Source organism: Zootermopsis nevadensis, unplaced genomic scaffold (genome assembly GCF_977971745.1).
Source record: "Zootermopsis nevadensis isolate Lab colony 2312 unplaced genomic scaffold, Znev_1.0 Znev_ptg000058l, whole genome shotgun sequence".
NCBI classification, from domain to species: Eukaryota; Metazoa; Arthropoda; class Insecta; order Blattodea; family Termopsidae; genus Zootermopsis; species Zootermopsis nevadensis.
Genome location: NW_028259189.1, coordinates 215,149 through 230,935, shown reverse-complemented (window position 1 = coordinate 230,935; position 15,787 = coordinate 215,149). Strand labels below are relative to the sequence as shown.

General features: G+C 35.7%; 1 protein-coding gene across 4 annotated transcripts; it reads left to right on the top strand.

The window, feature by feature from the left end:
* Positions 1-5: 5 nt before the first annotated feature.
* Positions 6-14,876, top strand: LOC110826768 (RAC family serine/threonine-protein kinase homolog). 4 transcript variants are annotated; one of them, XM_087339945.1, is made up of 13 exons: positions 6-145; positions 2,491-2,746; positions 4,447-4,515; positions 5,121-5,327; positions 6,614-6,729; positions 7,591-7,701; positions 9,628-9,705; positions 10,360-10,463; positions 10,905-11,040; positions 11,585-11,716; positions 12,086-12,228; positions 12,450-12,893; positions 13,127-14,876. In XM_087339945.1, exons 1-11 carry the CDS (start codon positions 80-82, stop codon positions 12,122-12,124), a joined length of 1,314 nt encoding a protein of 437 aa, XP_087196071.1. In that variant the 5' UTR covers positions 6-79; the 3' UTR covers positions 12,125-12,228; positions 12,450-12,893; positions 13,127-14,876. The 4 variants fall into 4 exon arrangements, with proteins under 4 accessions (XP_087196071.1, XP_087196070.1, XP_087196069.1 ...); XM_087339944.1 differs by having other exon boundaries at positions 12,086-12,233; positions 12,450-12,870; XM_087339943.1 differs by having other exon boundaries at positions 12,086-12,233.
* Positions 14,877-15,787: the final 911 nt, after the last annotated feature.

Below are 15,787 nucleotides of genomic sequence, written 5' to 3'. Positions count from 1 at the left end.
ACTCACAATCGATACATGTATCGATTGCGGCCAGGTATTGCGCAACAGCCACTCGTCAACAACGGTTGCAAGTTTTGAAATGTGGGGAAAACGGTTTGGAAAATTTTTCGAAGAAAACTGCGGAAGAAAGAACTGGACAGAAAAAGTAAGTGTACCACAGAAAGGACAATGCACATTCCTTCATGTGGACCATTAAATCCAACCGGCGCACAGTATTTTTGCTGAGTTGGGTAAGTAATATACAGTGAACAGCCTTCGGCTCCAACATATGTAGTTTCTTTCGTGGTTAATGTTCCAACACAATATAAAATACAAGTGATAGAATAATATATAATCCTTGTTCGGATCAGAATTTGAGATAAGACTGCAAAACTACAAAAGTGCGTATTTTAAGCTACTGACATGTCTTCAAATCATTCATACACAGTTCTGCATCATTGCCATATTATAAATGTTTAGCAAGAAATATTACTGCATGTAGAATTTATAGGTATATTTTTGCTCTAAAGCATATCGCCAGGCAAACTTTACATGTATGTTTCCAGTTTGCAGTGGTTTTGCTAGTTATCATATTCACACCAAATGCAGATTTTACGCAGACACCATTCGCTACACCAAATTCTACAAATATAGGATTTCAGAAATTGCGGGCTTTTCTCTCCAAAATTATATCACGGTGTGATATTTCGGATCTCCATATGAAGTGGTCCTAGTGTGTGGAAGAAGACAAGTGGCATTATATTTACACCAATTTTTTTTTAAATCGATCGGTGCTTGAAATGCTTAAAGGACAAAAAATACACACAATGTATGTTGATTTTGTAGCTGGCATTACCATTGTGAAAGGAAAGTAGCTTAAAAAATTGTTTTCAAGATGTATAGCTTGGCACCGCAGGTTGTAATGTGCAAATTTTGTTAGGCAGAAGAGGCTCAAGTTTAGTTACTTTCCGTCCTATTTGTCAGCCTCAAAGTTCAGTTTAATAAAGTGTTTCAATGTAATGGTTGACAATACGCCTGCAACTATTACAAGTTACTCCATCAGCAGACAGTCCACTCAAAAGGCAATAACAGGAGGGGAAATGATTAACAATGAGCAATATAAGTTGTAGTATTTAACAAATGCTATTACACTGATGAAATGGATGGTGAATGTAGCACACTTGGGAGACTTAGTTGGATTTGATTAATATTAAAATAGACAGTGTGTGAGGATGAGGATTGGATTGATCTTGCACAGGAGGTTAGGATACAGTGGCTGGATATTTTGTACAGAATATCACACAACTTCCATTTCACATTCACATGGAATGCTCAGACGGTAGGGTCCATCAGAAATGTTCCTCAAGAGAGAATATTAAGCACCTAGTTTCCATACCCTTGCAGAACAATGGGGCAGAAGTTGATCTCCCATTAATGTACACTAAACAGACCATCTTCTGCAAAGTCAAAACACTCAACTCATTAAAGTCATGTTTACTGACAATTTAGGGTTCACATGTTGTTGCTGGCACTCCTGCTTCATATTTAGAGAGTCCTAGATTCACATCTGTGCCCAGAGACTGAATACCCTGACATTTGCAAATTGGAAAAGTAAATAAAAATATGTATTTAAAGGATTATATTTCATTTCATTGGTTTTATTATTTGAAATTAAAGCAAATTCTTTGAAGGCCAGTTCATTGTAACATTTACAATGGGCTTTATAAAGTCAACTTCATGTAGACCTGCTATTATTACTTTTGATACAGGTTCAACTATTTTAAGATAGGTCCCAGGGATGGATTTCTACGAAAAAGGCAATGAATGTCAGATTCTGTGGATGCAGGGAATTTATTGTCACCATGAGCAGCTACCAACCATTGAGGTCCCTGCACCAGACATTTAATGATATTATCACTACAAATGGCGCGGCTAAGAACAATTCTGGGAATACTTGCTACTGTGCAGTTCAGAATATTTTATCTTACAGACTGCAATCTATCAAGAAATGTAATAAATGTAAAGCTAAAAAAACACAAGAACTGAAACTTTATACTCGATCTCTCACATCAAGGAAAGATGACTGAGAAGGCAGTTGTCATCTGGGATGCTGCTACATGTATTCTAAGTTGAGGGTGTCTAACGATAGTGTGTTAAAGAGAACATTTGAAATTACGGGGGTGGGGGCCTGCAGAATCTGAAAATTAACGAGCTGCATAAAGTACACTCATCAGGTAGTATATGAATGATACACCATGCAAGATGAGATGGGCAGGACATACAGCACACACAGGAGAGATTATAAATGCTCTGTAGATGGAAGAACACTCATGAGACGTAGCACAGACGAGAGGGAAACATTAAAACACATCTTGTATGTGATGTGTGGGTATAGACTGGACTGATTTCAGATTAACTGTTACTTTTGTAATGTGTATGAGGAGTTTCGTAGCTTTGTCAATTTGACAACCAGACAGTGACTAATTTGCCTGTCATATCCTCTCTTTCCAGTTTTGTAAAAGCACTGAATTGGACCAAGACATGGGGTGCCCCGTCAACCATGGGGATGACTACGAGAAAAACTGTGACAAATACTGGGACAGAGACTTTCACAACTGGAACAACAAACCTGTCTCTGACTGGGACAGGGACGAACTTTATGCCTGGTACAACAAAAATGTGGAAGACTGGGACTGTACCACAGAAAACTGGGACGACGACAGTCTCAAGAACTGGGACGAGAACTTCACGGAGGACAGACCCTCAGGTATGTGACCAAACATCTTATCACTTTGTGTTGCTTGCTGTTAACAAGGGGAATATTTGGCTCATAAAAGACAGGTAGTAAAATGTTTGATACTGGACAGTTTTGCTCCTGATGCCAAGAGAACATATGAAAATGGTACATATCTGAGCTAATAGATTTTATCATCTATTTATATCTTAATTTGTGGTTTATATAAAGGATATGTCAGATGCTCATACAATGTAGCGTAGATGACAATATTTATATTCCTGCTTTTAAGTTCATAAACATGCTATTTCTTGCATGGAAATTTTAGAATGCCATCAACAAAGTGTGGAAGAATGGAGTCATGTTTTCATATTTCTTATCTTTAATTTCCAATGCATTAATCTGTTACGAGAATAATGGTTAATTGCAAATGTCTGTAAACAAACTGCTAAGGAAAATATTGTTGAATGAAGATTTCAGTTGGCAATTATTACATGTATAGCACCAAATTTCGCTGGTTATGTGCATCTCATGTTACTTTTAGGATAATAAAAGGAAGGAAGGTGGCATTTCAATAATATTGATGCACAAGGTATGCATGTACTGTGTTTGAAAGAATATTTATTATAACTGGCCACTTCATTGACGTGGGGGAGGTGGCATGGAAACATTACGATGGATTTTAGGTAAATATGTTTTGAGCCTCTGAGATGACTGGAAATGGCTGACCACAGCTTCCCATATGCAGGTGTTGTTATTACTCTTGATTAATCTTCCAACTGAAGGCTGCTACTTATAGTGGCAACGATATCAAATATTTTCCAAGTGGGCACAATGCTTTTTATTTAAGAATGATCATAATCTCCTGCAGTGGAGAACATGACCACATTATGCTACTGAAAATGTTATTATTTGATGGTACCACACCAACGACCATGAAGTTGTAAACCCAACGTCCCTGAATTAGAAAATTAATATACACACTAAATATTATTGACCAGACTGCACTATAAACAGCATTACATACATAGGAAGACAATATTAAAATCATCTCCTAACTGATTCGAACACTCAGCAAGTACATGAATTATTGCTCCTGTCAGTATGAGACCTGAGTTCTGAACAATTACCTCACAATTACGCTTTACATTCTGACAGCAGACCATGCTTGGCAATTAAGTTATAACTGAATCTATAATTAAGCCGTGCAAATACTAATTGCTGCACCGTATTTCATAAGTTCTTCATATGAATCTGTTATTGCACAAAAAATTGTGAGTAAACACAAAACAGTCATGTCTTATGTGTATTTGACATCTTGTCAATGCCTTGTTTCCTGAGACTAATGCCGGTCAATGTATAATTTTTAGAAACCATCAGAAATAATAACTATCATTAGGACTACCCGAGCAGTTCTTAGGAAGTGGAAATGCCAATATGTACGGCACAATATAGACTAGTATTATAAACTTCAATTTAAATTACAGGCTGTTTTTAGAGACAACAAAACTTCAGACCACTTAGTTAAAGAATTGCCTACTACACAAGTCCTACAGACTGTAATTTAATACATCAGGAAGGTCACCACCATCTGTGGTAACATTCCTCTTCAATTATGATGGACGGTCCATTCAATGGGCAAATTATGTGGCGTACTACGAAAATTATTTTAATCATGTTGTATGGTTAGGATGCCTTAGAACATGCCTGTAATTTTGAAAACTTTGTTACAGAAAAGAATTTTCGGCCTTACGCAACAAAGCTGAGAGACTTTGACCCGCTGAGACTTCTAGGGGAAGGAGGTAAGTATAAATTTCCATTAACACTTGCCTATCTCTGCTGATAAATATAGGCCTGATTTTCTGTAATCCTCTAGATCAAAGGGCAAAATAGTAGAAGTCGTAGCACCAACAGCTGTTACTGTATTCAGACATGTGATTATGATCAGTAGATATCTAACCACAACATTTACAAACTCTGAACCAAATATTTATTAATGTTTGAGCAAAATGAAGCTTCAGAAATATTTTCTTGCTTCAAGACGTCATGGTGTGGTTGAGAACAGTTGGAAACAACTCAAAATTCTTTTATGCTTAAATTAAATGAAAATACACATTTTGCCAACAATACCATTCTTTTTCTTATTGCCGACTATTTTCTTGAATGTTATCTGGAAAGAGTGGACTGACAAATGGTAGCCATTATTAACCGTTGTGTCTTTATCTTGGTACACATAAAGACCCACAAATTCATAATTTTAGCACAAAATGCACACAATCACACAAATGTTTGATATTACACAAAACGTTTATAAACAATTATGATCTTTATAAAGGGACAGTCTACAAATACCTCAGACCAGTATTGAGCAGAAAGCAACAAGAATCATAACCGTGTGCTGTTACAGGTTTTGGAAAAGTTTTCATGACAAGGAAGAACTGTGGCATGGATAACAACAAGACCTATGCGATGAAAATCATGGATATTCCCGTTGAAGGCGACCGAGACAAATACCAAACAGAGTGCTACGTCCATCAACTCTGCTCCCAATTTCCATTCTTGGTAGCACTCTGTTACGCCTTCAACACAGAGTCAAAGATCTGTCTCGCACTTGGTGAGTACATGAAAAACAATTCCTGATTCGAGGATGGTTGAGAAGCAAAGTGAACAATTTAACAACAGAAGTGTCAGTGCATTGTAGTGCCAAGTAATGCTGTAAAATTTACATAGTTGCAGAGGTACAACATCCTGATAACACAAAGAATAAGAACCAGGTTCAAACTTAAATTCCTAGCATTCCATGTTTTCAGAATATGCGTACTCTGCTGGAATCAAAACCTTCAAAATTCTGTTAATTAGTGTCAAAACTATTAAAGATTATACGGACAAATTTGCTGTACTTAGGCCTATCTTCTGCATAACAGTGCTTTTAGTGCAACATCTTAAAATCGTTATTAAACCTCTATCTTCCGTGAAACCTAATTGCTATTTTAATTTGTACACATCTGTATGTCCCATATTCCACATCCTGTAGTCAGTCTAAGATGTGAATCCATGGAAAGTTTGCAGATATATGTACTGTCTATCTGAGCGAAGAACTACCTTGACCTTCATACACAAGTGCCCACCTGCAGTGATGCGCATCCCTCCTAACACGCACAAGAGAAATCAACAGCTGACACTCATTAGTTTTCCAGCGATTCACCTCATTTTTCTAGTTTCGGCATTTCTTAGTTTCTCTTTTTAATTCAATGATCACTGCCAGCACCTGCAACGGAGGGAGTGTTCTTCGTGTCGTTTAATGTTTTTAGGACCACATTCAGGATGCCTTCAAGTTTGAGATAGTTATTACTTTAGACAGACAGACAGTATGTATGATACAGGAAATCCTCCTGCTGAGCACGGTGGTCTGGTGTACTGAGTGTACATCAGTTTGAATGATTCCAGTCAACACCAGTTGCGTGCTGTGGTGTTAACACACTGTCCTATCACTCATGTTTTGTGTGAGGAATCATGTTTACTCAGAATTTATAACTGTTTATAGTAGCCTATAGTGTACATAGCAGTAAAATAAGTTTCAATAACAACTGAATCATTTTAGAATGGGTAGCACAAGGAGTGACCACCATGTCGACCGGAGGACGAAGGGTCAGCGTATTATTTATTTGCTTCTCAAACATCGAGTGCAGTGTCCTGCATGGGCTGTGAGTTTTGTCTCTGTCTACAGATTGTGCTCCATCCCCCACTGACGAACAAATCTGCTGTTTCCAGTCTTCTGGAGAGGAAAACATTGCAGTAACTCCATTGTCAAATTCAACAGATAACGCAGTAGCACTCACTAGTACCCCTAGTATCATGAAGTGTCCTTACAGTAACAATAATGCATTATTATTTTTCCAGACTATTATCCTGGTGGAGACTTGTTCCATTTGCTGCGTTACTGGGGCAAGTTTACAGAGACTGCAGCAAGACTATACCTAGCGGAGATAGTCCTGGCTGTTGAACACCTGCATCAGGTATTCAGACATCACCTCACTTGTCTGCATTAAACTACTTAAGTGAATGTGGGGCTATAACTTTTTTATTCTATTCAATGTCATTTTTATTTTCTGTGGTAATCAACAATAACAATATTATATGACATCTTAGTTTAAGCGCTATAAAGCAGAAATGCAAAATAGTAGTACTACAACTTTCTGCCACATTAACCTTTATCTTACTAGCGTTCCTTGTCTGGGACATAAGTTGTGTACTCAGCCCTATGAACGTTCCCTGTGCGGAACTCAAAACTTGCAACACTGTAAGTAGACTTGGCTACGTCTTTTGGCCTCTTTTAGGGGCTGCAGATATTGAATCACTTTCTCTAGGGTTCCCACAAGTTCAACCTGAGCTGTCAACCCGGAAACTATAAACAGCAATTAACTTTGTTTATGTCAAGTGGGTTTGGGCTTCATTTTCAGTCCCCCTATTCAAAGTTTCTCACGTTCTTCCTCATGATGGGTGAAAAGAATGTGTATCCACTGAAGTAGCGGAAACAACTTTTTCTGTGTGGTCATTAGTTCACAACCATGGCTTCTATCATGTCGAATGAGCTTCAAAAGAACAAAGTAAAGTTACTAAGGCCTATTTAGGCAATTAAGATATTAACTGCATTTTTTCTCTGTTCTATTCGAATAAATATGGCTTTTATTTCGTGAATTTATCATGTTTACTTTAGATAATATTAAAGTTTTCCGTGGAGTGTGCACAAAAGTTTAAAAACCTGCAAAAAACCCCAATAGGGCTACTACCATTTTGTCGTTTAAATCCCCGTCGTGTAAAGGTTAAAAAGCAGCATATCACACTATGCAAATAACTCGTTAATTTCTTCCTTTCAGATCGGTGTCATACACCGTGACTTGAAACCAGAAAATATACTTATTGATGCACGCGGCCACATCGCAGTCTCTGATTATGGGCTGTGTAAAATCTTCAACTGCCACACAAAGGTAAAGTTAAATCCACCTTATCTTTTGTTGGGTTTACTTACAGGGTCGCATAGGCTACATGGACCACACTCTGTCTGGCACTACTCCTTGTTTAAGACTGGATAGTTTACAGGAGGACAAAATCTTTATGTAGCGATTCTTAATGGAAAAAGTGTAAACAAATGTAACAAGGTCTTTCAATTAGAGGGGATGAACTCAGAACTAATACTTATAGCTCTATTAGAGTTTCATAAATTATTGCTGTTATGCAATTCATACACCATTAACATGCTGTTTACTATACCAGATATGAAATATATTAGATAAATAAGCCTGGTTCTTACTTTGCGGAAACTACATCAGTTAACAAGTGGTTTGAAGAAAGGGCAATACTGGATGCTAAGGAGGATAGAGCAAGGGGCTAGTCCAACTAACTAAATAACTAGATGGCTTACGGAACGCGAAGGTTCATCACCGAATTAACCAAAGCCCTCCACCAGACACTGTTCTGGGGAAACAAAATCCAGTCTCCTTCAACTCCTATCTCCCAAAGATCTTGCCTGAGATTATCCTCCCATCTACGTCTAGGTCTCCTTAGTGGACCTTCCCCTCAGGCTTCCCAATCAATAACCAATGAACACCATTTGCCCCATCAATGCGTGCCACATTCCCCACCCATCTCATTCTTCTTGAATTAATCACCCTGAAGAGATTGGGGGGAAAACAAATTATTAAGCTCACCATTATGCAGTTTTCTCCATGCCCCATCGTCTTCTCTCCTAGGCCCGAATATCCTCCTCAACACCCTATTGTCAAACATCTGCAATCTATGTTCCTCCCTCAGAGTGAGATACCATGTTTTGCACCCATACAAAACAGGAAAAATTATTGTATAGTATATTTTAAACTTTAGGTTTTTATAAATCAGACCGGAAGACAAAACACTATGAACTGAACAGGAGCACGTATTTCCAGTATTTGGTCTCCTTCTAACTTCCTAATGAGTATCATTTTGATTTGTTCCCAAGTATTTGAACTGCCACACTTACAAGGGATCTATTAGCCACACTAAGATAATTCTGTCTGCTGATGAGATACAAACATAATATTAGTTTTTTTGTGAATTTACTTCTAGCCCCACCTTTCTACTAGCCTCCAGTAAAACTTCTGTGTTCCTCTTTATTGTATTTATGTCATCACCCAATAAATTAACATCATCAGCATATGCAATTAGCTGAAGTGTCCCATTCAATTGCAACCCCTCCTGCCTGTCTTGGACTTTCCTGATGGCATATTCTAGTGCAAAGTTAAAGCGCAATGCGGACAAGGCATCTCCTTGTTTCAGACCATTCTTGGTGCAAAATGACTCAGATAAATATTTAACTATACCAATTTTACTACAGGTTTCATTTAAGCACATTTTTATTTGACTCACTGGCATCTTTAGAATACCAAATTCAATTTGAATATTGTATAACACTTCTCTCTTAACAGAGTCATAGAAAATTTCGTTCAAACTGGGGTTAGTTTAGATTTTTTAGCATTAATGAAAAAATATGTGTTAGGACCTTGCATACCGTGCAGTGCATCCAAATATACAAAGTATGTGGTTTGTTACAGTTTACCAAGTATTGTAATGATAGGGCGCTTATGGAGTTAACTTAGAATGGGCTGGACATCTAGGGAGAGAGGAAATGCCGCAAAATATAGGTGGGAGAAACTCCTGCACATTGCTAACTTGGAAAAGAGGGGAGCAGATGGGAATACAGCATGAAGAGGGATCTTAGAGAAATAGGTTATGAGGGCAGCAGATGAAGGAATTGACTGTTTTCAATGCCAAGTAGTGGATGTTCAGAGCTTTGTTCCGGTTACCAAACAGTTAATTTCTAGTTGCTTCCTGTCTGATATCTCTTTTACGGTTATATAAAATGCTTTTTCTGTTAACAGGAGAAACGTGCAGAATCCGTGTGTGGGACAGCCCACTACATGGCCCCAGAAATGCTGCGAGGCAATGGATACAGCTTTGTGAGTATCTCATACCCTGATAGTGCAAGAATAATGAGCTCATTGTTTTATGTCACTGAACCAGCAGTAAGTTTAATGTAAACTATTAAGGCAATGCACTATAATATTCTGAGGATTTGGAGGCACAGATGGAATCTTCATGGAGCTTGCAATGACACATGCATAATCAAAGTAATCAGTTTACAGCACGAGACATAGAAGCATTCTACCAAATTTGGCGAACTCACAACAATTTGATAGGTATGAAGGAAATGTAAAATAATCTTATGCACTTCCACAACCAAACTCTATGAAAATGCTCCTGTTAGCTTAACCAAGTCTGTCCACGGGCGATATTTTGAGAATTGCTTAACATATAATGATAATTTAAACAATGCTTAACCAAATGATTTCCATGTTTCTCATTGCACATTCATCGGAAAATGTAAGAAACGTCAGCAGTCTCCATGTCAATAGGAATCAAACCTCTTCCTATATTAAACAGATAAATGAAGAATGAGTAAAAGTCATACACGGGAAAGTTCAATATAAAACTGGAGGCAAGAAATGAACAACGCAGATCCTTCCACAATTTTTTTCTTGATTCTGGAGACCCTAATGAAAATGTTTGACCGTGTGATGAAGTGAAAATGAGTGCAATTTGAACTGTTGCAGGAAGTCGACTGGTGGAGCGTGGGAGTCGTCACATATGAGATGTTGGCAGGCCACAGGCCCTTTGAATTTGATGCCAACAAAAGAGATTGGCAAACACTCTACACGTAAATATCGATGACCCAACGAACGTGTTCCCTGTGAACATCAGTCTCGTATTAACAGTTACGTGCAGATACCTTTGCGGCCAACACATTACTGTCTATTTCAATGCCAGGAAAGCAGGTGCACATTTTAATCATATGCATAATTAGCCTTAGGCAAGGAAACAAAATGCAAGCACAAACATTACGAAAGCAAATTTGTGCAGGACATCGATAAAATGTAAGGGGTCTGTAAACTAAAGTATTGCAAAAGCTAAGAACTAACATATTTTGACAAGTACAATTTTCCTTGACTCTTGTATGACCTGCATCAGAGTTCTCCATGCAAATTACACATAACTAAGCAGTTTACTGGAACCGTCACAGGCATTAGAAATACTAATTCTCAATGCATGTTTAATAAGAATGTTTAAATGGTAAATACAATGGGCCTGTCTTTTACAGTAAAATCGTATGTGACACCATAGACATTCCCACATGGTTGTCGCCAGATGTGGCAGACCTTGTCTGGAACCTCCTGGACAAGAAACCACATTGCAGACTTGGCGCACTGGACATCAAGTGGCATCCATTCTTTGACGTGAGTTCTTATCCCATGTCTGACATGGTATAATAAATAATACAGAATATACACATGTTTCAGTTCTGAACTGTGCTTTGTCCATGCAAATCAAGCACAGAGGCACAGCAGAGCAGTTCATGCCTTCTGACACTATTCTGGACAATCTCGTTGTTTGGAAAGTTCAGCATAATTTACATTCCCAGACAAATAAAAATAACTTATGTGATGGGCCTAACACCGTCAGTACATAAGCAGTAAGACCGCAGTAAAAGGTTTAGAAAGGTGACGCATAATATATTGCCAGAGCAGAATTTCAAAGGTGTCTCTCAGTACACAACAATTTTCTTTGATCCTTGAAGGCAAGATCGGATGTCCCCAAAGTTCCTTGTAACTGCAGTCCAAAGTTTATATCCAAGCAGAAGATTGCAATTCAATTCCTTGTACTTCCTCCGTGATTGAAGGGTCTTTTACGTCGAAGCATTCTCCCTTCTACCTCCCCATACTTTAACTCTGCAATCAACAGTCTGGTCCATGTCACTGACGTTTTTGCTTCATCCTACAGGGACTCAAGTGGAGTGACGTGATGGCAAAGAAATACCAGATGCCACGCCCTCCACCACGACGACCAGTCGGCTCTATTACGTCCAGTCAGACAAGAGACAGTATCTTCAACCAGAGTGAAGACAATTACGAGGTAAGTAAGAGTACTGTGTGATGTGCCACATAGCAACGGTGTTTACACTTGGTGATTCTGTTACATTTGGAAAATGTCCTGGAAGCTGAAGGCCATGTTTCCATTAAGGTGTTTTAGTAATTAAAAGTTCTATGGCTGTCCCGAGTCCTATGCTAATACGCGAGTGGTGGATGACATGAGATGGCTTATGGGCATAAAAATTCATTAGTGGTAAAAGAATGAAATGCAATAAAGAGAGTCTACAATTAAGATACAGCTTTATAAACAGGTTTCAACATAACCTAACGTTTGTACCTTATGAACACTATAATAAACAAGTTGCACTACAACTGAATTTACTTATATATATCTCTGTAATTCATTTTGCAGGTATGCACATATGTTGCGCCCGTACTTATACCACATTAGACACATGACGGAGACATCGAATAGCCGCACCCAAGACCAAGAAATGGACGATGTTCAACTCGCGTCTGTCATCGAAGAAGTCATCACAATACCATTTGAGAATAGTGAAGTACTTAAATAGTTAAATTGTTTTCACTTAAATACTTAAATTGTTGTTAGAACATAAGTTAAATAATGTATTAGTTAAATTGCTTTTCGTTCACATATTATATATATAAGAATAAAAATTATAAAATATGTTCATAAACTTTCGCTGCATGCAATTGCATACTTGTTAGCCGTAATTCCAGTTCTGATCTGATCCAAATGTTTATTTCCTTTGCAGACTCCAGAAATGGACGACGTGATGTTTGCATCGGCCATTTAAGACATCGTGAATCAGCTAAATTAGTATAATTAGGGCATTTTTAGTTGAAAAGTTAAATAGTTAAATTGTTGTAATGAAAACGTTAAATTGTTTAGTCAAAAACTGTTTAATTAAATTGTTTTTGATTTAACTGTTTATATTTTAGATAAATAGTTCAATTGTTTGTGAAAAAGTTAAATTGTTTTTAGTTCACATATTATATATTTAAGAATAAAAATTATAAAATATGTTCATAAACTTGCGCTGCATGTGTTTCCATACTTGTTACTCATAATTCCAGTTCCTGTTCTGATCCAATGTTTATTTCTTTTCCAGATCCCAGGGATGGACAACATTGAATTTCCGTCCTTCACTGAAGAATCACGAATTTGCCCATTTAGTTACGTAGTTTGAAATTAAATGGTTAGATAGGTTTAGTTAAATTAGTTAAATACTTAAATTCCTTTAGTTAAGTACTTACGTTGTTTTATTTAAATAGTTACAGTGTCTTTAGTTAAATTGTTTTTAGTTCACATATTATATATTTAAGAATAAAAATTATAAAATATGTTCATAAACTTTAGCTGCATGCAATTGCATACTTGTTAGCCGTAATTCCAGTTCTGATCTGATCCAAATGTTTATTTCCTTTGCAGACTCCAGAAATGGATGACGTGATGTTTGCATCGGCCATTTAAGACATCGTGAATCAGCTAAATTAGTATAGTAGTAGTATAGTTGAAAAGTTAAATAGTTTCAGTTAAATAGTTAAATTGTTGTAATGAAAACAGTAAATTGTTTAGTCAAAAACTGTTTAATTAAATTGTTTTTGATTTAACTGTTTATATTTTAGATAAATAGTTCAATTGTTTGTGAAAAAGTTAAATTATATTAGTTAAATAGTGTTTTAATTAAATTGTTTTAGTTTAATTGTTTATATTTTAGTTAAATATTTTAATTGTTTCAGTGGACAGTTAAATTGTATTAGTTTAATTGTTTATATATTAGTTAAACATTTTAACTGTTTTAGTAAAAAAGTTAAATTGTATTAGTTAAATAGTGTTTTTAATTAAGTTGTTTGTTTATATTGTAGTTCAATATTTTAATTGTTTTAGTAGAAAGTTAAATTGTGTTAGTTATATAGTGTTTTTAATTAAATTGCTTTAGTTTAATTGTTTATATATTAGTTAAATGGGGCTGGAAGTAAATTCAGAAAAAACTAAGTACATCTTAGTATCTCGTCATCAGAAGACAGGCGGGCAAAATTATCTTAGGGTGGCTAATAAATCCTTTGAAAGGGTTACAAAGTTCAAATATTTGGGAACAACAATAACAAATCAAAATGACACTCATGAGGAAGTTAGGAGGAGACTAAATTCCGGAAATGCTTGCTACTTCTCAGTCCAAAATATTTTGTCTTCCCGTCTGATTTCTAAGAACCTGAAAATTAAAGTATACAAAACAAAAATTTTGCCCGTTGTTTTGTGTGGGTGCGAAACATGGTCTCTCACTCAGAGGGAGGAACACAGATTGCAGGTGTTTGAGAATCGGGTGTTGAGGAGGATATTTGGGCCTAAGAGGGAAGACGATGGTGCGTGGAGAAAACTGCACAATGACGAGCTTAAAAATCTGTACTGCTCCCCCAGTATTGTGAGGGTGATTAAGTCGAGAAGAGTGAGATGGGCGGGACATGTAGCGCGCATGGATGGGACAAGAGGTGTGCAACGGGTACTGGTTGGGAAACCTGAAGGGAAGAGACCGCTGGGGAGACCTAGACGTAGATGGGAGGATAATCTCAGGCGGGATCTATGGGAGATAGGAGTTGAAGGAAACTGGATTTTGTTGGCCCAGGACAGAGTCCGGTGGAGGGCTTTGGTTAATTCGGTGATGAACCTTCGGGTTCGGTAAGGCATCTGGTTGGTTGGGTCCACTATTTGGGAAGCCTGAGGGGGAGAGACCTCTGGGGAGACCTAGACGTAGATGGGAGGATAATCTCAGGCGGGATCTATGGGAGATAGGAGTTGAAGGAGACTGGATTTTGTTGGCCCAGGACAGGGTCCGGTGGAGGGCTTTGGTTAATTCGGTGATGAACCTTCGGGTTCGGTAAGCCATCTAGTTAGTTAGTTAGTTATATTAGTTAAATATTTTAATTGTTTTAGTAAAAAAGTTAAATTGTATTAGTTAAATAGTGTTTTAATTAAATTGTTTTAGTTTGATTGTTTATATATTAGTTAAATAGTTTAATTGTTTTAGTAATAAAATTAAATTTGTATTAGTTGCACAGTGTTTTAATTAAATTGTTTTTAGTTTAATTGTTTATATTTTAGATAAATAGTTCAATTGTTTGTGAAAAAGTTAAATTGTATTAGTTAAACAGTGTTTTTAATTAAATTGCTTTTAATTGAATTGTTTTAGTTTAATTGTTCATATTTTAGTTAAATATTTTAATTGTTTCAGTAAAAAAGTTTAATTGTTTTAGTTTAATTGTTTATATATTCGTTAAATAGTTTAATTGTTTTAGTAATAAAGTTAAATTGTATTAGTTAAACAGTGTTTTTAATTAAATTGCTTTTAATTAAATTGTTTTTAGTTTAATTGTTTATATTCTAGATAAATAGTTCAATTGTTTGTAAAAAAAAGTTAAATTGTATTAGTTAAACTGTTTTTAATTGAATTGTTTTTAGTTTAATTGTTCATATTTTAGTTAAATATTTTATAATGTTTTAGTAAAAAAGTTAAATTGTTTTAGTTTAATTGTATTAGTTAAACAGTGTTTTTAATTAAATTGCTTTTAATTAAATTGTTTTTAGTTTAATTGTTTATATTCTAGATAAATAGTTCAATTGTTTGTAAAAAAAAGTTAAATTGTATTAGTTAAACTGTTTTTAATTGAATTGTTTTTAGTTTAATTGTTCATATTTTAGTTAAATATTTTATAATGTTTTAGTAAAAAAGTTAAATTGTTTTAGTTTAATTGTTTTAGTAATAAAGTTAAATTGTATTAGTTAAACAGTGTTTTTAATTAAATTGCTTTTAATTAAATTGTTTTTAGTTTAATTGTTTATATTCTAGACAAATAGTTCAATTGTTTGTAAAAAGGTTAAATTGTATTAGTTAAACAGTGTTTTTAATTAAATTGCTTTTAATTGAATTGTTTTTAGTTTAATTGTTCATATTTTAGTTAAATATTTTATAATGTTTTAGTAAAAAAGTTAAATTGTTTTAGTTTAATTGTATTAGTTAAACAGTGTTTTTAATTAAATTGCTTTTAATTAAATTGTTTTTAGTTTAATTGTTTATATTCTAGATAAATAGTT

Bases quoted from the DNA above. Each gene is read 5' to 3' on its own strand.
- LOC110826768 (XM_087339945.1), top strand. From the start codon at position 80: ATGTGGGGAAAACGGTTTGGAAAATTTTTCGAAGAAAACTGCGGAAGA. The intron at 7,702-9,627 runs GTAAAGTTAAAT...TTCTGTTAACAG, and splicing joins TCTTCAACTGCCACACAAAG to GAGAAACGTGCAGAATCCGT. The intron at 9,706-10,359 runs GTGAGTATCTCA...GAACTGTTGCAG, and splicing joins GAGGCAATGGATACAGCTTT to GAAGTCGACTGGTGGAGCGT.